Source organism: Petromyzon marinus, chromosome 43 (assembly GCF_048934315.1).
Source record: "Petromyzon marinus isolate PM22_M1 ecotype Great Lakes invasive population chromosome 43, UKy_Petmar_22M1.pri1.0, whole genome shotgun sequence".
NCBI classification, from domain to species: Eukaryota; Metazoa; Chordata; class Hyperoartia; order Petromyzontiformes; family Petromyzontidae; genus Petromyzon; species Petromyzon marinus.
This window is the reverse complement of record NC_133709.1, coordinates 7,546,590-7,568,153: the sequence shown is the minus strand read 5'-3', so window position 1 is coordinate 7,568,153 and position 21,564 is coordinate 7,546,590. Positions and strand designations below refer to the sequence as shown.

The 21,564-nt window shown below is 47.6% G+C and overlaps 1 protein-coding gene across 2 annotated transcripts in view; it reads right to left on the bottom strand.

The window, feature by feature from the left end:
• Nucleotides 1-16,262, bottom strand: part of LOC116951651 (collagen alpha-1(XII) chain-like) — a 137,779-nt gene extending 121,517 nt beyond the window's left edge. For both annotated transcript variants that reach the window (XR_012946754.1, XM_032970446.2), the window contains exons 1-5: nt 16,086-16,262; nt 9,007-9,113; nt 6,985-7,113; nt 3,196-3,339; nt 2,652-2,762 (exon numbers count right to left, since the gene is read on the bottom strand). Coding sequence is in view for 1 of the 2 variants with exons in the window: in XM_032970446.2 (XP_032826337.2) it covers nt 2,652-2,762; nt 3,196-3,339; nt 6,985-7,113; nt 9,007-9,100 (478 nt within the window). In the remaining variant the exon portion in view is untranslated. The remainder of the gene's footprint in view (nt 1-2,651; nt 2,763-3,195; nt 3,340-6,984; nt 7,114-9,006; nt 9,114-16,085) is intronic.
• Nucleotides 16,263-21,564: the final 5,302 nt, after the last annotated feature.

The window sequence follows — 21,564 nt, the reverse complement described above, 5'->3', positions numbered from 1 at the left end:
GCGGTGCATCGTGAGTGCAGCCCGTCGAGATGAGTCGATTGGCGCATCGCCGACCATCAACAGACTAAAAATGACTGCATCACGGACATTATGCTGAGGTACTAAGGTACGCCCTTTGTGTCGGCACAGGGACAGCCGCCACTGGGGTTGCCCTTTAAAATGTTCCGACACGTGATGCACAAGTGCGCAGAGACACCACGGCGAATAGGTGGGAACTATATCAACAACAAATCATTTGTTGTGTGCGTGCGTGCGTACGCACGCTTATTGCGGCTTGAAACTGACTCAGCCGACACATGGGAAATGGCAGCAGCAGCAGCTGCAAACTGGCCTACTTATTCTCGAGCGTTTTCGGGGGTATACGCAGTGCCGGATTATCCTAGTAGCAAAAGTAGCTACATGATGCTACGGGCACCCGCACTTTCAAGGGCCCCGCGCTAAATGCTTTCAAGCTATCAATTCCGGTTCAGTGATTCTGCACTTGCTCTATTACTGTAGCACTATACCGCCTTCAACTTTTATAAACGACTGGGTGTTTAAGGTTAGCGATTTGTCGTATTATCTGGCTGTATAGCAAATGAAAAAAACCGCAATTACTTTACTATGCAAGTAAAAAAAATGTGTTTCCATATTTAAATATCATTTAGGGCCCCTTTATAAACATTTCCTACAGGCATCGCACTAGCTTAATGCAGCACTGGGGACACGGCATGGGCACATAGACTGACGCAGACAACTAGTTCTTTCCAGTGAACGAGGGCACTGTATTTGCGGGCTCCCAGAGGTAAAGGAAAGTCATGTCGCTCTCAATTAATAGTGAAGACATTCCGACGTGGTTCCTAGTTCTGTTTGTCGTTAACGTAAGTTGGGGGGGGGGCGGGGGGGAAGCGCAGAAGACGTGGATTGTGTTGTCGCAACCAGAACTTATGAGACGTAGAAATTAGGCAATTTTTGTGGGAATAATAATAATTTTCTGCTATTTGCAGCCATCTCTTAAGCCACTGCTGGATGAAGACCCCTCCCCCCCCCCACCCACCCCCACCGATGTAATGTCAGTGTGGTTTGGTAAAGGTTAGGGGACATAGACGAGGACTGGTTCACATATCGCTCACCACCGATATTGTTATCCTTGGCCCAGCATCAAACTGGGGCCGCTGGGTGCACACGCTGTCGGTCCCACGCCTGCATGCTTGTAGCCTTCTTAGTTCGTTCATGCGTTGCATTAGCAGAGGACAGGTTTGACATTTCAACCTTATGGCAGGACCCCGGGGTCCCGAATAAACGGAAGTCAAAAATCGTAATTAAATTAATTAATGCAATTTTGGCGACTCCGTCCCACCACGCACATAAACGCCGCGACCCACCAGACGTCAATCCTCTCCTCGTTTTTCCCCAAGCGCCCGTCGTTGCCAAAATTGCCGTAGTCATAAACAAAACTTTGAAACTTTGATTAGCGCATCGTGTAGAGCTCATCGAGAGGAATAGATTACCATATCGTTCACCTTCAACAGACATAAAATGACGTCGCAACGCAGTTTATGCGAGAGCCGGGGGCTTATGGGACCCCAGGATCCCGCCAAAAGGTTCATTTGTAACCGAGGAAGAAATGTGCCAGTGTTTTTAATTGGGTCAATGTTAAAAAAAGAAATTCCGTTCCCTGGCTGGGCCGATCATTCCAGAGTTACAATCTCTTTCAATATTCGAGCCGGTGATTTTACTTGTGCCAACAATTCGCACATGTCACAACCAAGTGGTTTAAGTGGGGCAGTATACGCCATACCGGTAATAAAAAACGGCATGACCACGCTCGCATGAACAATACTGAAAACGAATTTAAAGATTGATATTTACCAGGTAAGGCCCCCACTGAGCTATATAGCTATTTTTTAAAAGCGACCTGGCCACAAATGATAGCTCAACAAAGTGGCTTATCGCGTGGAAATTTAGGGCTGCCAAATACTTTAAACGCACGTTGATTCTACATGTGGATGTAAAATCCGGAAGACCCGGAGAAAAATCCACACGACCACGGGAAGAGAGATGCAAACTCCAAATATACAGGCGTCAGGTCAGGCTCTAACCCACGACCTCCTGTATACCAGGCGAGGTAGTTAACATCTCTACAATGTGCGTGCGAGGTGATGGCACTGATATAAAGGGCGGGTTATTTATTTAATGTGCATTTTAAATGCAGGAGATTAAGTTATGTCATTTACAAAAGAGGGGAAAGGTGCAGCAACGACATTGCTTGCTCACACCACTCCTGGCACAAAATAGCCTCCACTGGAGGGAGTTCTAGACAGGCCCTCTAGGGTACATAATATATAATGTATATAAAATGCATTGCAATACTGTTTTGTAGTATATTATGTACATTAAATACGATAAAATACAGTTATGTAGGACACAATGTGTATGGAATGTGGTTACCAATATTTACAGTGCATAATGTGAACATTAAATGTAATAGTTTACATCATATAAAATGCATATTAAATGCAACAAAATACCGTCATGTATAACAATATATTAAATACATTGTGTACTCTATAATGCGCATATTAAGCGAGATAAAACACTCTGATGTGCGATAATTTTTACGACGCACTCTGGCTCCTTAATGAACCCACTTCGAGGAGCGCTGCTCACACCTTGCATGAGGGTCCCGGTTCTTGACTCCGTGACCTCTGCACGGCCGGGCTTCACCCTGCTGGAGCTTGACCTCTGCGGGGCCGAAATGGGTTTCTGCTCCACTGACGAAACTGTGGACACACGCACACCGCCAGACAGGGATGAAGCCTTCCCCTGAAGCTACCAAACGTCCTGCTTTGGCTGGGGCAGTCCTAGTATCAGAAACGCTGTCTTGGTGTCTTTAAGTATTTACAAAAATCGGGATTTTGTCCCAATCGAAAGATTATCAAGGCTCATGCTGAACTCTTGCGATGGACAAAGGGAGGGGTACCTGATTAGTGGGCAGGGCTGGCAGAAGAGTAGGCAGGGCTTATGAGCAGTAGGTGGGGCCAACGTCAGGGAAGCCACTCACTGTGTGCGGTGGTGCTTGTGACGCAGTGGGCGTGGCTATGTAAGAGTCGGTGGGGCTGACGATGAGGAGGGGCTTCCAGTTCCACCATGCGTCCTGGTTGAGCCTCGCAATAACGTTCGGCAGCTTTAAATCGCCCCTCGCTGGAAGCTTACTTGTGAGCTCGCCGATGATGGGCGCGCTCTGCTCCTTCTTGTTGTAGGCAACCATCGTGAGACGATACGTTGACCCTGGCTTCAGACCGCTCAGCTTCGTGCTCCGAGCACCTCGGGGCAGCTCCACGTCACGGGGGGGCGCATCTGGGACACACATCATCGCCGTCAACAGCCCCATCATCATTGTAGTCATCATCGTTAACACGCCAGGATTGTCTCCATCATCAACGACTCTACCTATAAACTACATTTATTTTACAGAGGTAAAGTCCACTGAGCTATATAGCTATTTTTAGAAGCGACCTGGCCACAATTGATAGCCCAATGAAGTGGCTTATAATATTGAAACTTAAAGCAGCCAAATACTCTAAACGCATGTTTCTAAATGTGTAGGGAAACAACAGAGGACCTGAATAAATATCCATGCAACCAAGGGGAGAACATGCAAACTCCAAAGATACAGCCGTCAAGGTTAGGATTGAACCCACCGCCTCCTGTATACCAGGCGAGGTAGTTAACGTCTCACTACCGTGGCACCCCATCATGAAATGCCATCGCGAAATATATTAATATCAAATAACTAGTTTCAGCGACTCTCACCCGTCCGTTACAAATGATGGGTGATGAATGGCCTGCAATCCCAATCTCCCCCTCTTCTATCTTTGCCTCGTCCAAGTAGTGAACTGCCGCACAATTTCTGGTATTCACCTAATATTTATAGCTTTGCCACATGAGGAGGTAGTTGCCCACAAGGAACTTAGTTCTTTCCACGAAAGGTTTTGTTCCCACTCTTCCAGGTCACATCACAACCTCTAAAAAAAACCTCACTTTTCACTAAGTGGATTTGTTTGTGCTGATTATTGGTGTGTTGCCCATCCCTGTGTAGTGACACCCAACACTGTAGTCTTTCTTTCTTCCAGCACGAGTCACAGTCTTCAAGGATTCCCTTAACTCGAAACGTCTTGTGCTCTCGCGTTTCCCCCTCATATATCCCACAAGCCCCTTTCGTGAAGGTTCCTTGACCCACTTTCCCTCCAGCCAATCACCTTCCACTTTCTCTAACATGTTAATCGTCCTCCATTTCCCGCCATTGTTGTATTTCTACCTCCAATTCCTTCAATTTCCCTGCCTCTAACCAATCCCCTTTCAGGTCCGTTAAGTACCAATCAGAGGGTTTGTTTTTCCTTCCTGTTTATCCGTGCCACGTGGTGTCCACCACGTCAGGTGAATATCGTTGGTAGTGATCTAATCTCTACACTCGTACTCTCGGTTCTCAGGTGATCAATGGAATGGTGAACAAAGAAATTTACTTTCTATGAATCAACAGAAGCATGTTGATGATGATGAAGAGGACATTATCATCAGTTATGATGTCTACGACCGTTAACATCACAAACAACATCAATATCAACAGCGACATCTTCAGCATATTCGCCAAATGGTATTATCGACATGATCAATATTACCTTCATTAACATCTCCACAAGCAAAGTGCCGATGATACATATCGGCATAAAAAAATCTGTGGTTTTGTGGCATTCATTATTATTGTTGTTGTTGTTGTGAGCTCTTGGTAAATGAATGCTCGTGCTTAAAGAAAATTACTGGTGGAGCAGTTTGTGACTCATTGCCCCTTCTCCACTAAACGGTCGGAGCGACTGCAGTTTCTCTGGGCAACATAATTACGTAACTGAACACGTTTCACAATGCAAACTTATATAATGGTCAGGAATACTCTCCCTCCGTGTTTGAGGAGGAGGGAACTCGCTCCCATTCATTTTGTTTGAAACGCTGGCAGGGTTTCCGCAAAATAATGCCTCCACGTATCGACGACGCGCGTCGAGCAATCCTTTCAATCCTTTCCTCGGGCGCAGCCAGGTTGGTTCTCAATCCGCCCTGCTTGGGCAGCTCCAATTGATTTCTCTTACATATGCCCTTTCAGCATACCGTTCCATTTCCTCCTGCGTGCGCCCCCCCCCCCTAACCCCCACTCGTCTTGGCTGGTCCAGCTGTCATTAGTTTTTGGACCCCTCTGCACTATTCTTTCAGCTCAAAGTTCTGGCTCGCAGTTTCGATGTTTTAGAAATTCCCCACGTTCCAATTAGAAATGATTTAACTCTTTGTTTAACTCCTATCCCCCCCCTTCATCAATCCACTGCTCCATCAAGGCCACGCCCACGCCTATGTAGGTCATGGAAAATTGGTTGACCATACTTCTCCACGGCGGCCATTGTGGGATGGTGAAGGGAGGTTGGCCCACCATGGCGAGATGTTAACTACCTCGCCTGGTATGCAAGAGGTTGTGGGTTCGATCCTGACCCTGACGTCTGCTGTATATTGAGAGTTTAAATGTGTCTCTCCCCACGGTCGCAAGGATGTTTCTCCAGGTCCTCCGGCTTTCCCTCCACATTTAGAATCAGCATGCGTTTAGAGTATTTGGCTGCTCTAAATTTACACGTGATGAACCACACCGTTGAGCTATCATTTGTGGCCAGATCGTATCTGAAAAAGAGCTATAATATATCTCAACAGGCCTTCCCTGATAAAATAAAAATTGTTAAAGAGTTAATAAATAGTTAAATATCACTTGATACCGATGCTAGCCATGGCCAGGAATCAAACCCATGTTTTGTAGGTTCTTAGCGCAAGCACACTTACCGCTGCATCAACCAGAGCAGTCTCAAATGTCGCACTTCACACGTTTTAAAATAGAGAATCGAAGATTTAACCGATTCTAATGGCAAACCAGAGAGGACACAGTAACACCCGAAAGTCCAGCGCAACCGTGAGAACCTGTGGAATGTCTGACGTTCAAAAGCAACTGGCAGTGGCAAAGTCACCCACGATCGTTTAACCCCATTCCGAGACGTCTGCAAGTTGCAGGGTGGGGTGTCCCGTTCACCGTTGAAGCGGCTCAGCATTAAGTTTATTCAGAGAGACATAGCGCTGTAACCTTTAAAGAACACTGTACTCACTGCAGAGAATTGTAGCGTCAGGACCGCACTCTATGATAGCATGGCACCAAACTGTGCCACACACCCTCCCGCGTGGCCTTGTGGGAGCCTCGATACCGACAAAGTTAATTTTTTTACTTTTATTCCGGTTTACTTTTTAATTTCGTCCTAAAAACGTCATCGGAACGGGAAAGGGGGAACATCCTTAAAGCGCAGCTATCTTATGAGACCCCAGAAACAAATCAGGATTAATCCTTTATTATTACTAGGATGGGAGAGTGCCTGTAAATACCAGGTGTGATAGGCTTGGGCCACCAGATGGCCAGGAAATGGTCACGTGCTGTTCGGCACGCGGTACAATCCGAAATCACAGTGGAGAACTCTTAAGAGAACATGTCAGGATTGGGTTTACAATTCAACCCAACTCGAACTCCCGTCAGCATAAACCACCCATGTAAGTAACAACAATGGAAGATGTGCATTGCGTTTACAAAAGCCCGATGCATGACGCAAAACAACATGCAAAACCACACCTCTGCGTATTGCTACATAGAGTACATCTGTTTTTTTCCGGCCTGAACTAATGAAATCTGTTTCGCTGGGGTTTCTCGTTATTTATACATTTTAATATACCACCGTGAGCTTACAAGAGAGTGGCCCAGGCTCCAAACATTTAGCATTCCACAACCGGGTGGGAAGAGGCGACTCGTATCCCTTTGATCCGCCGTCTCTCCAGCAAACGAGATCAACGCTCAGTGCCAATAAGTCCTACGCCCGCCGCGGGCCAACGAAAGGTCACCAGTTTCATGACGAGATAAGGAAAGAGGCCGGTTACCGGAGGGCGGGTCCGTCTGCAGGATGCTGATCCTGTATCCCAGGATGCGGCTCTTGGACGGGGTCCACGTCACGTGCAGGTCCGTGCTCTCGGGCAGCATCTTGAACTGCAGGTCACTGGGAGCCATCACTGCATGCGCACACACGCACGTGAGTGCGGGGGAGACACACATGCCCGAGCGCGCCGATGCTCGTGCGGAGTCACCGATGCAGAAAAGCAGAGGGGAAGGGGGGTGAGGAAGCTGTTTCCTTACTGGGGGCCAAAGAGGTCTTCTAAAATCCTATGGTAGGCGACGACGCGTTGTGTAGCACAGCGCATTCACTTGCATCGCTGCAAAATACGCTTCAAGCTACAGAAGTGCAATGAAAGTAATGCACCAGTGTTGCCAGGTTGAGAGAGTATTCTACCTCGAGTACACGATCAGAGTGATTAAGCTGCTTGCAGCGACGGCTATAGATGTCGCTTGAGGGGCGTTTCAAAGCACGAGGACCTCGTGTGGCCACGGGGCCATAGTTTCCCCCACCCGTGATGTGGAAGCACATGGGGCGTGTGTGCAAGTGGCTGTGGGCCCATGCGAGGACGCGTGTGTGTGTGTGTAGACGTGGGTGTGTGTAGACATGTGTGTGAGTAGACGTGTGTGTATGTATGTGCAGAGTGGTCGTGCAGCAGTGAGCGTGCTGCGCTACGAACCTGGCGACACGCGTTCAATTCCCGCTCATGGCCAACACCAGCGACGATTATCAGAACTGGTCCTGGGTCACCCTTAGGTTGACTCGGCCTTAAATGAGTACCTAGTGCAGTGTGAAAACTTTGCCACTGGGACGACAAAGGTGACCGTGCGTGGTGCTGGCCACCCACCCCCTCATGGGCCATGGCAGCCTTCGTAGGTGCTCGCTAACAGCACTTGCCCCAACAGTCTGTTATAGGCTTATACGGGGGGGGGATCTTTCGTCTTTTTTTGTGCAGACATTGGGATGTGGAGCCAAGAGGACGCACAGAAGCACAAGCGCAAAAATAGAATGGACACAAAGACACAGATGTGTGGCGAAGGTGCAAACTCAAAGAATGCATATCACGTGGATGCAATTTAGGTCACCATTGTTGTCGTTATAATGCCCGTCACATCACACGTGGCAAAAAGTCAAAAACAGACGTGGACCAAATTGGCTCAAAAAGTAACATCACAAAAGCTGCTCCACTTTTGGCACAGCACAACAGGCTTTGTGATCTCCTTCACAGCATTCCGTCCCTGGCGCGCTCACGCACACACATACGCGCGTGCGTGCGCGCGCACAACATCCTGTGCGCATGTCAGTTCCAAGCGCTAACATCTGCCGTGCTTCCATTTGCGGCCGAGCGGGCGGATCTTAAGCCCCTGCGCATCATCGACACCGGGATTGATAGGTCAACCTGATTTTCTCTTCCTGTCGTCAGCGCTTCAGGTGGAGAACGCATTTGCGTTATTTCCACGGTGGGAGAGCTAACGCCGGCCAGAGCGCCGTTCCGTCTCATGGAGGACCGGTCTTGATGGAACGAGCAATGGCTCCAGACGTAAATGTCATCATTGTCCACAGTGTGTGTGGGGGGGGGGCAGTTTCTACTCCCCTTTCCTTCCGACGCGCGGAGCGGAAACGGACGACTTGAACGATTAACTCAACATTTATAATAATAGGGTTTTCCCCCTTTTTTTCTGGCAACAAAACTGAAACCTTATTACAAGGATTCATGTCTGCATTAACCACAATACCTGCAGTCAAAATGCAAACAAAAAACATACTGTGATAATATATGCATTGTCCTTGAAGCTGATTGGTCCACACCAAGGGACGACTTTCTTTTGAGCCACGACCCAATTGGTGCTCGACCAGATGACGCCAAAAGGCTTACAGCTCAAAAACCCTATTATTACATTTTGGTACTGGCAAAGGAGGTCTAATGATGTAGATAACTCAACATTCTCCGACTGCGTGCTGGTTGCATCCACGACGCGTCTACGAAAGTCGTAGTTTGTGACGGAGGCACCTTGTGCTGCAGATGGTGCTGGGAGGTAGAGGGAGACGATGAGGAGAGCGAACGTGGTACGGATACACGTGGCCCAGAGAGATTGGGAGCCCATGCCTCCTTCCTCTCTGCACACACACACACAGTGATGAGCACATAATATATTAAACTTTATATATGTGTGTGTACGGCTCCAGCAAGGAGACTATGAACGTCATCCAGCAGTACATAGACACAAGGGCTGAAAGTGTACATGTACAGCTAGGGAGGAGTGGTGGGACAGTGCTTAGTACACTGCTCTATTAACCTAGAGACCTGAATTTAATTCCTGGCCACAGCTACCACCATAAGTGAGTAATAGTAGTGTAAGAAAATATTTTTACTGCACTATTGAGTAACCAGGCGGAGCAGAGACAATGTCAACCCACTACGCTATAAAAAAACAGCGACCAGAATTAAACTCCAGCTCACGCCAACATTAGTTTTGAGTGATATTTTAAACTAGCCCTGGACTTCTCCCTCACCAACCGACACTGACTAGTGTGGTGAAGTATGGTCAAACAATCCCCATTATTGACACAGCGAGCAAGTGGAGTTCTTCAACCATTCGTAGATTGACAAAAGCAGTAAACAAACAACACAAAAGCAGCGCTTTTTTATATTCTTTGGCTCTGAACCCGTTGCCAAAAGGCTACACTCGAAATATGCGTAATCTACCCTCGTCAACTAAAATTACGCATATTTACATCAACAAAACGTTGGTGCTGAAAATGTGGGACTTTTTTTTTCTAGCAGCGATGTGCACACCATCATCTTTTACGCGTCGGTTAAAACAAATGCAGACGTCTGCTTGAGTGGCGTACAGGCACGCTGCTTGCCCCACCCAAGAACCATCCAGGCTCAACCCCTCAATTTAGTTTCTGACAAGATGTGACGAGATCAGGGTGCATTTGGAGTGATTTGGCCAAAGGGCCCCTCTCTTGCTCTCTCTCTATGGGATAATCAGCCTGGAACCAATTTTTTTTGCTAGATTTCGTTTTTAGCTACATAATACCAGAGTAAATAAATGGCCCGTCTATTTCATTGAGCGAAGGTCCATATGGTTGCTTTACAATGTATTTTTTTAAGAATCTAAGTTGCTCGGGCAGTCATAATCGTGACTCTTTGAGCTTCAAGCACTGGCAACATTCCCTAAAAATAATAACGGTACCTTATTCTGGCTTTCCGAGCAAAAGACATGACCATGAAACCGTGCAAATCCCGGAGGTGCCTCAGTCTCGCTCTCTGAGCCGCACGCCTTGGCAGGCAGCCTGAAGCTCTAAGCATCACTCATTCTCACCCTACTTGTCCCGAATGATCAGCCGTCTTCTCACCCACCGCCTGCCTGGTGGACCCACTTACCTCGCTCGCTCAGCAAACGTTCATAGTTTCATTTATTTGGTATAGCCCTGTGAGCCATTCTGCTCTTGAATCAGGTGCAACCGCAAACAAACAATAAAACAAAAACACGAACAATAAAAACATCTTAAAGTGACTATGCGACTGTGCAAACAGAAAATCCAGGAAAAAAAACAGCAAAATATTCCTGAAAAAACACCGTGAACCAACGCTGTGTGCAAAAATCCCAGTGGGATGCAAGTCAAACAACAACAACAACCAGAAGACAACTTAGATTAAGGCCATCAGGCCACTTGGCGGCGCAGCACAACCCTGGGGGCTTTCGCGGTTGCGCTGCCGCACGGCGCTCACCGGCACGGTTTTTTTTTATTTTGGGTCAGGGTGTTGCCGCGCAGCCTGTTGGGGCGGGGGGGGGAAATTGTCCGACGGTTTCCTTCCATGGGGAGCTTCTTTGCACCGACGTGGGACACCGCGCCGAACAGCGTGGGGACAGCTATACGGCAAAGACAACGATCCCCCGTATAGCCTCAACAGACTGTTGGGGCAAACGCCGTTCGCGAGCACCTACCAGGGTCGGTACGGCGCACGAGGTGGTGGGTGGCCAGCACCACGCCTTTTGTGTCTTTGATGGCGACTAGACACCGTGCCAGGTACTCATTTTAGGCTGAGTTAACCTAGGGGCGGCCCAGGACCGGTTCGGATAATCGTCACCGGTGTTGGCCGTCAGCAGGAATTGAACTCGGGTAGCCGGGTTCGTAGCGCAGCGCGCAAACCGCTACACCACCGCTCCAAAGGTTTCTAGTACAACAGCCAATATACCTGTTATTGTCAAGTCTCAGAGGTTAGGGTTGACCCTTTGTCAATATTTGCATGGGAGACTGCCTGGGAATATGAGGTGTTGTAGGCCTGGGGTCAGAGATGGCCCAGAGAGAAGGCGGCACAGCAATTAACTTCATAGTTCTATATATGTGTACGCGTGTCTTTTTTTCTCCAGGCCACTCATCCCACGACAAGCCAAACTACTCGTTAATGAGATTGGCCCAGCATCCCCATTGCAAAGCCCTGAAGTGAACAAACAAATAGCCTTGTTACTCAAGTGACGGTTTCCTGGATAAATTTGGGATAGGCGTTGTCATTATCACACGACGATGCATAGCTGTGGGTTTTAAGCTGGGAGCCCAGTGGCTCGCGTGGACCTGAGTTCAATTCCCCACCATGGCTAACACCAGTGGCGAGTGGTATCCGAGCCAGCCCAGGGTGCCCCCCTTCACCGAACCACACTATCCTGCGTGGCGAAGTATATTCAAACAACCCGCATGACCGACAACAAGGTGTGGGTGTGCGGGGGGGGGGGTAAGGGAGGCTTTCATCCAGCAGTGGATCAACAAAGAGCTACACAACGACTATCTCTTATTGCGTAACTCCAGGAGACGTTGGCATCCCTTTAATAAATCACTGCAGCAAAAAAGGCGCATTTTGCTATCGCCGTTCAGCAGGGCTTTTCTTGGGTATAGTCACACAGGTGGCGATGGCAACACCGCAGAGTCCCGGTGAGTATACCCACAATTGACCTCGCCGCGTCACCTATTTTTAACGCTATTCGCCGCAGCTTGCCGTGTTCTACACTGACCACCTGAGAGCAAAGCCTGCGATGGCAGCTCCACAGGACGGCGGGATTGTGTGCTCATGGACCAGTCATAACAGCTTGAATCGAGCCGTGCTTTCGGTGGGGACGTCGAGACGACTGGCTTGCCGACCCGTGAGCAACAATGGACTTGGGAGCATCGTCTGCAGCCCGTTTTGTCGACCCCCCACTGCTGGATGAGATTGTCTCGCCACACTCGTGCGGGTCTCGCCAAGTTTCACGGATAATGATCTTGGCCTCGGAGAACCGTTTTAATGAATGACCTTAAATAAATACGTCAGCTATTAAATACTGTACATGGGAATTATCATTTAAAAAAAAAACATCACTTCCATCTCACCACTTTCTCGCATCATACACTCTCTCTCATCACTTCATCTTTTCTTTCTCTCTCGATGCAGTCGTGAAGAGTTACGGACACAATTCGCGGATAGCAAGTTCATGAATAAACGAGGGAATACTGTACAGTCCATTTTAATCTTAATATTGTTGACTTGATGTACGCAGCCGCGGCGCGTGGGCTGCTTTGTCTCACTTCGCGTGTGTGAATAAACAAATTATTTGTTTAATTATTATTATTTGTTTAATTATTATTATTTGTGACACCTCGTAGAGCACATGCGGACGGCGGATGCATTGTCCCACTCGCCCGTTTTGCAACCTGCGCCTCCGTAGCCCGCACGGTGGCCCTCTTTAAGTGACCGTTTCGTGCGGCGTTACTTGTTAAACAACATAAGTAATATAAAAAAACTTTTTTTAAAACACGCTTTTATGAAATGTACTAGTAATGGCAGAACTCCACGACTCCAGGAAGTGGCCCCGAAGCTTGGCCACAACGTAATGGACCGTGGTCAATTTCAGCCAACGTCAGTTGACCGTTGACAATTAGACCCTAGCCGAAACATGACATATAAAAAAGATTGTTTAAAAAAATATATATTTTTAATGATGGAATATAGTATTGTCATCAGAATGACATAAGTATACCAAGTTTGCAGTCGATACCACATTGGGAAGTGGGTTAAAATTGAGTTTCAAGATTTGAGGATACAACGACAACAATAACGACAACAACAACAACAGAGTGACTTAAAATAAAGCGTCTCAAAAAAGGACCACCGTCTCGTATTCACCACAGTGCATTGCGGCTCGTGAGATGTTGAATTCGGAACAAACTAAAAATGGCTCAACTTGTGTTTTCCGTTGCCGACCCCCTGGTCTAACCCAAAACCCGTTTTGTGATGCGTGGCGGTCACCCATCCAAGCAAAGCGCGATCCAGGTTCAAACTCTGCTTGGCTTTCCAGAGCTGATGAGATCAAATGCATCGCTATTGCGGATGATTTTGGTTAAAGTCCGACTACCACAGTGGGGTTTTTTTTTCAACTTAATCTTATTTTAAAGGATGTGGTTAAGATATTCTTGGCATGAGCGTTTACACTGCACAGCAAGGCTTGGAACGCTTCTGTATTTACAACCTCATGCATTACATTACACCCCAGCACACTTCAAGAAGCGCTCACCCTCTCACCTACGACCCCATTGCTCTGACCCTCGATAATGTTGCACAACCAAAGCTTTGCAACCTTGTTAAAACAAATCATTGCACACCTGTGATAAGTTCTCTTTGAAAAGCGCCTTGTCATGAGTGCATTCCATACATTCTGCATCCAGTCCTACCGTCGGCAGAGATAAGTGCCGGTCATAGTACTGTGGAATTTCCCGTGGAGTCTCGGAAATGACAAGTGATGATGAGCACCGACAGGCGTGTATTGTTTTCATACAAATGCACGACTGTGAGTTCTGCTCATTCGGACCTGGGTTGAGCATGATGATGCATCGCTGGATCGTGTGATACAGAGCCCGCTTAGGAAGAAGTCCCTGAATCCAGCAGTTGATTGACCATGGCTGATGGTGTTGATTGTGGCAAAATTATATATGTATTTACGCATCTAATTCGTACAACGACGTTCCACGGAAGGGCTATGAAGCTGACATTTGGCACAAAAACCGTACAATTGGGGCTCACAATTATAAACATTAGAAAACCTCCTTGGTTTTTTTACCCGCCCTCAAACTTGTGCCCCCCTAAGAATGATCAGCGGGGAACGTCGATTTATTTCACTCACAGGGTAGGGGTCAGACTTAGCCGTGTTAAATCTATGTAATCCGCATGCCAAACATAGACAAAGATCCCCCGTAATAGCCTTAACAGACTGTTGGGGCAAGTGCTGTTAGTGAGCACCTATGGAGGCCGGAACGGGACACGAGGGGGTGGGTGGCCAACACCACGCCCGGCCACCTTTGTCTCCCCGGTGGCGATGTTTACTACACACCGCACTAGGTGCTCATTTAAGGCCCAGGACCGGTTCAGATAATCGTCACCGATGTTGGCCGTGAGCGGGAATCGAACTCGGGTCGCCGGGTTCATAGCGCAGCGCGCTCCCCACTCACACACACGCGCGTCTGTACACACTCACTCACACACACACTCGTGTGCACACACTCACTCACACACGTGTGTGTACACTCACACACGCGTGTGTACACACTCACACACGCGTGTGTACACACTCACACACACGCGTGTGTGTACACACTCACACACGCGTGTGCACACACTCACTCACACACGTGTGTACACACTCACTCACACACACACGCGTGTGCACACGCTCACTCACACGCGCACGGTAATTCTTCTTCTGCCTTTGAGCGCGACGCCGGTGCCAACACAGCGAGCGGGCAGCAGCCCTTTCTGCACCGTCACTAAATTCGCTCAAGCCCTTCCGTGACATCAACCGGCCAGGTGGCTCAGCGCTATTGCGATGCGCAAGTTCAAATCCTGGTTGCGGACCGGGCAAATCTGTGCAAGGTGGGGGGGGTCGATAAAATGAGTACCACCTTGTGGGGAGGGGGATTAATAATATAATCGGTCGTCCTAGGAATGTGGAATTTCCACCCACTGGCTCAGGCCGTCTCTGAACAGGAGGGGAGCACTTGCCTAGACTCTCATTTGCTCACGAAATCACCGACCTGTTTTTTCTGTTTAACATGACACCATTCGGAGAAACTCTATGTGACCAAACAGCTTGCTTACACGAAGCTCTACAGACTATGCTATGTAAACACGCCCACATGTTAGCGCTAGGCACTCAGCTGATGTAATCTATATGCTATGCTGATGTGGGGAGAAAGGGAAAAAAAGAGATGCAGCTGTATAAGCTTTGTGAATTCGATATACTTAAGCCTCTTGACCGCATAAAACGTATAAACTTTCAAGTTAATCTCTTCGCATCCATTTCAACAGCACCACCTTAACACGTACCTAGCGTAGGCATGCTGCGTAGAAATGCAACATTAATAACACTAGATAAAAAATAGATGAAGGCGCAGCCCTGCAATTGCTAACTCAATGCCACTGCTGGCAGAAGGGGGTCTCTATTAGAGAACCCCCCCCCCCCCCCCCCGGCTGGAGGGGATTATTGAACTATTATATCGAATACTCTAACGTATACAGTACTGCACATGTATATTTTAAGAAGACCCATAAACCTACACAGTTTTTATCACCCAGTCGGCCCGTAACAACCAGGTTAAAAAAAATACACAAACCCCCATTTATCTGTCCAGGAGAAATGGCTGATCAATAGTGACTGACGTCTTCACGTCCCCCCCATTGTTATAGGGACGGCGCTCCGTGCTCTTATCGGATTATCCGAAAGACGCACCCCAAAGTAACTAGCGGCTTGTGTCCACAGTTATACAAAAAAATAAGTCACTCACGCGAGTTCATGCCGGATTATAAGTCGCACCCCCAAATGTAATTTTAACAAAAAAAACAGAGTAGAAGGGTGGATGGGCAAAGTGCGTCTTATAATAAAAAAAAACAATAATTCACACACGCTTAGGGCAACATTAATGTCCACCGACCACCTACCACTGCCCATCTTCGGGGTGATGCTATCTCACCTCGAGGCAACCGAGGCCGGGGAATCTCCGTGCACACACCCACTGTTAACTCACATTGCAAAATGCCAGGCATCGCATCCTCCTTACCCGGGGTGGAGCGTGGAAGTCAGAGTGAGGAGATAGGCGCTGGGTCTCGGGGCTAGTGGCGTCTAGGCCGTTCAGAAGGGATCTCTCTCCTCTCGCTCTTTCCAAAGACGTCTTATGAATAGGTCAAATTTATGGGATGCTGAGTGTTTCCAAACTCACTCTCTCTCGCTCTCTACCCCCCACCCAACACACACGGCCACCCTTCGTTCCCTCCCACCCACCCTCTTCTCTGTGACTCCCTCGACTCTCCTCCAAACACAGACACCCCCCCCCTCCCCCCGCTTTCCACACCCTCCCACCCATTCCCCAGATCCATCTGCCTCCCCTCCTTGAAGAAAAAAAATGAAATGACGTAAGGCTCGAAAGTCTCAGTGGTGAGTGCGCTTAAAAAGCTCGCTGTGTGTTACGACTGCTCAAGGAGGAAATGCCTAAGGCTTAGCGAGCCACACCACACTGTGGCACCCGCAGGGTTGCTGAGGTTCAGAGAATAACTCCTTGGGAGTCAGTTCGAAAGTCAAAGGGTCCTCGGACAATTAGGAAAGAGTGAGAGATTTGAGAGCGCGCAACGCTGAGGTCCTAGAGCAGTGGTTCTTAACCTGGGGTACACTTACCTCCTAGTGGTGCGAGATGCCCTTTCTGTGTGTGGGGGGGGGGGGGGGGGTGCGAGACATGCCAGATTTTGTTTTATTGTAGAAGGTAAATAATCGAAAACTCAAATTAAGCACGAGCGCGTTAGTACAACTACTATTTGTTTATCAAAACATATGTGTTAACATTTTTTTAAAAATATTTGTTTACGATGGAGAACCAACGGGCTGGAAGGCTGCAGTAAAGGTTAAGAACCGTTTGCTCTAGAGGCTCTCCTATCCTAGGTTGTCAAAGTATCACATTAAATTAGGGTTCGAGTGTTGTGTTACATCCTCGCTGTGATTATAAACCGGGGTTCTCAAGAGCTGATGGTCCAAGCCAAACCACAAAAAAAACAATCAATACGTTTGCTTTTGCCCTTTAATTTGACATTCCAACTCAAGAGACAATATCAAAGCAGCGTGTATGGGTGCGTACTACCTCTACTGTGTAAAATATATTTTTTCAAAGGCCGCTTGAGAGATTATATTTTTTCTGGAGTCGTTCTGTGGAAAATGTCTTCCGCAGCAGTTCTCAGACAATACGGAGCGCGCCCCTCTGCAATAATTCTAAATGGATTTTTCGTCTCGCAACGCGATGCGGATAGCACAATTCGACTGAACGGGAATGGGGGGGGGTGGAAGACAAGTGACCAACTGGGGACGATTGAGTGAGTGATCGTGTCTTGCCATGTCAATGAAGCTCAGCAAACCATAGTAGGGAAGAAGACGGCACGAGATGACTGTTTGGATTCTAATTAAAACCACTTGAAGACGGTTGCCATTTGTCTTTCTCTCGAGAGTTTAAAAGTCTCCTTCCTTCAGACGCTGCCATTCACACTGCAAACGCTTTCTAAAAAATAAACACGCCCGGACAACACATTTGCAGCACGCAGCTACTGCATATATACGCGCGCACGCACACGCACACACCATTTCTCTGCAACATCTGCCAGTGACGTTTTAGTTGTTGTTCAAGTTGCTATTGATAGTTTTATTGTTTAACAAAAAACTGAAGTCGTGTGTTTTCTTTGTCCAAAGAGTATTGTAACATGTTAACTTTATGGGGGGGGGGGGTGGGTGGGAGGAAGCAGTGATGCCGCGGCTAAACATGATGGGCCACTTTGTTGAGCTATCATTTGTGGCAAAGTCGCTTCTGAAAACTAAGTTAATGCCTCAATGGGCTTCGTTTGGTAGGATGGGGATGTTTCGATTTAAAGCTTTCGTGACTGCAGGGATTCATATTCTTGGTTCTTTCGGTAAAGTCACGTAGAAGGGAAATAATAAAATAATAAAAATAAAACAATACAATTCTCACGACGTTTCGATTGCAACACAAGCAATCATCATCAGGTGTGAAAACCGACACTTTTTTCAAAATTTTCCTGCTGTGGTTTTCACACCTGATGATGATTGCTTGTGTTGCAATCGAAGCGTCGTGAGATTCGTTTGTGTTTAAGTGATATCTTGACCTTGTACTTTGCACGACTATTCATGTTTTTGTACTGTTTATGGTTGTGACGTTCTTACCCGCCCCTACTGGACATCTGTGAAAAAGAGCTTTATAGCTCATCGGATTCCTCCAGTATAGATAAATATTCTGATTATCATTCTGAATGCGTTCTGCCCCCCCCCCCCCTACTTACCACCCCCAGCCTCCACAAAGTCGCTCTGAACAGCGTGCTCATGTACATGGCAAGTGACCAATGCAACTAATTTAAAATACCTTTTCAGTCAAATGCCTTTTTTTCACAAGTCAAACACAGCCGAAGGATACAGGTAACTGTATATATGTTCGGTTTATGAAGAATCCGATTTATAGTTCGTACGTGGTCAATGGTAGACCAATACACCTTTCTTAAACATGACTTGCTATTGTGGTTGAGTTGCCCTCAAAATGTAATTACCTATTCCTATTAATCTCCATGTGAACAGAGAATGGGTAAACATTTGTAAATTACATTTTGATTTAAAGCTTTCGTGACTGCAGTAATTCATATTCTTAGCTCTTTCGGTAAAGTCACGTTTTATTGTTTTATATATATTTGATTATTTTATTGTTTCCCTTCAACGTGACTTTACCGAAAGAGCTAAGAATATATATTTGTAAATTAGGTTCATAAAACACGATGCAAATGTAATATTTAAAGACATAGAAACCAAGTGATATACCGCAGGAACCAAACCCCGTTTCTGAGATGATTCGGAGGAAGATCCAGGCGTCGCCCTTGGAAGAAGTAAACTCTCTGCCCTTCACGTAATGAAAACGGGGAGAGCTCCTCCGGATGCAGACTGCATCGCTGTGGACGTTGTCAAAAAAGCGGGGCGCGTTGTCGGAACGAAACGCAGCAGGTACACATTTCTACAAAAAGGAAACAAGTTCTTGCGTATGGAATCGTGCAAATCCCATGCACGCTTCCACGAGCTCAGCAACGGATATCGATCGGACGAATCGATGCATTGCTGCACCTCTCGCTGCCAACGTCACGTGCATCTTTCCTCCAGACACAGCTGTAGCTAAGAGACAAAACAGCTTGCTTTTATTTTTATTCCGAGGTGAGGATGACCAGACAGTTACCCGGCATGCCGTCTATATTTCATGGGGATTTTTTTTAGAGTCTGATTTATGTGTGGTGAACGGTGGAGAAACGTTTCCCGAACACAGCTTGCCGATGTTTTAAGAATCTGATTGTGAAGGAAGACCTGAGACCCGTTCTCTACTTCTCGGCTTTACATTTGGGGGCAAGTAGCCCAAGTTACGTGACTCGGTCGAGAGGCATGTACCCCACTCCGGTCTCGATAAAGGCCTCTCGTCATTGTGTAGAGACACAATTAGAGGTCTCTTTGTGTGTTGCGCCAGCCACAGAGCTGGAGGGGCGCTGAGCGCCGGGAGCCTCCATTGGAGGGTTGAAGGACACATGACCGGGAGCGGGGAGCTCCGGGCTTGATACGGCAGGGGGCGTGGCCAAGGGCGGGGCGAGGCGGCGGCCAAGGGATAAAGGGGGAGTGCCGAGGGGATTCGAGGCTCGCTTTGGGGATCGACTCAAGGGGTCGTCGCTCTTCGCGCTTCGCTCGCCGTTCGCCGTGGAGTTTAGCTGAGGATCGAGGGTCAGGCAACGTAGATGTTGGCTGGCCTGTTCGCTTCGCTAACTCATACACACATAGCGAATAGTCTAGGACAGCATAGCCACACTTAACGATAGGACTCAGTGAGCAGTGAGATTGTTTATTAAACGTGTTGCCTCCTTGGCTCCAATAAATTGTGTGTGTGCGCCTCAGTAATAACGCGCTACAATTTGATAAACAACATTATCTAACCATCACTCTATTCTGTCTCCACCTATGAAGAAGAAAAACATGTTTTAGTCCACTGACTGACGTATCCACTTCCCAGACCAATATTATCAAGCGGCATGTATAAGCAAGCAAGCTTTCGCCCGGTTTTGAATTTCCAGGTCTCATCAGCAGTCAAGCTTCTGAAACAAATGCTGCAGGGTTACCAGCTGTCATAGGAAAAAGAGAGCCCCCATCCAAACCGTGCAGCTTCACTCAATGCACACATTAGTTTGAGACATTTCCTAAGCTTGTGGTCCATGAAACTCACCCATCCGTGCTCAGCTGCCATTCGTCGAGCACACTTAAATCATGATGGGGACGTTGGCCTCGACGCGCGTGAACGACGCAAAACTCACTCACCTCGTCCATCATTAGTACCGCATGCGATGGGAAAATATATACAGCATTCCTCCATCCAAATCCAGGCTGAAGCCCTTCTTCCTTCGTTCCGACGCCTATGACCGACCGCGTCCTCTATCCAAATACGCATTGCCTTGAACAGCGCTCAAAGCCATAGGGCGTCCATAAAAGTTAACATACATTAATTATCAAATAATTATAAAGACTGCGGTTTGAACTGGTTGCGTCGACGTTTTCCCGACGTACGTCCGATTACGATATATTTTTTTTAAGTGCGAGTGACCTCGCAGAGCTTGTGGCGGGAAACATTCGAAGAGGATCCAAGCCGAGATGTTGGAGATCGCCGGGGGGGGGACTCGCAAAGTCTCGACGCGGCGTCAACGCCATGGTTGGAGGTTTACAGCGAACGCTAACTGCGTGGGGACATCAAGAAGAAGAAAACAACAAACGGGAAGATAAAAAACGTCGAGAAATAGTTACGCGTGAATTGAATCGTAGGCCTGAGTTGCAATAATTCGCTGAATCACCGAGGCAGGTACGTTACACCGCTGCTTGTACATTAAAGGTGAATAACTGCGAAAACGATGTAAGCTGCCAGTTGTGAAACTGTTGGCAAAGGCCAGTTGTCATATTTTTAACAGATGTGCCGAATGAGTCCGCACACATTGTTATACAGAGCGGCCACCCCTTCGTCAATATCATCATCAGCGGCAACAGCAGCTATGATCAATCCACTGCTGGACGAAGGTCTCCCCACTGTTGTCATCGCTCACGATCCAGCGATGTAACAATCCACCCCAGCACCTGCACATTAACCGATTTCGTCGCTCCATCCCTAGTACATGTTCTATTACATGGCTGCCTGTTCATGGCGATCGGCGGTCATCCCTTCCAGTGACATCTCCTGCCCCAGCCCATTTACTTTTCTTCACAGTTTGTTTTTCTACCTCCGATAAGCTGTGTATATTCTGCAATTATTTTGTTCCTCTTTCTCTCAATATAAATCCACGCGTGCATCCCCCCCCCCCCCCCCCCCCCCCATGAATCTTTGCGCACTTTTCAGTTTTTTTCTACACTTTTTTTGGTTACCATGTTTACGAGCCACCTCTTACACAGAGTACAAACGCTTTTTTCATAGGGTACACACATTTTTTTTT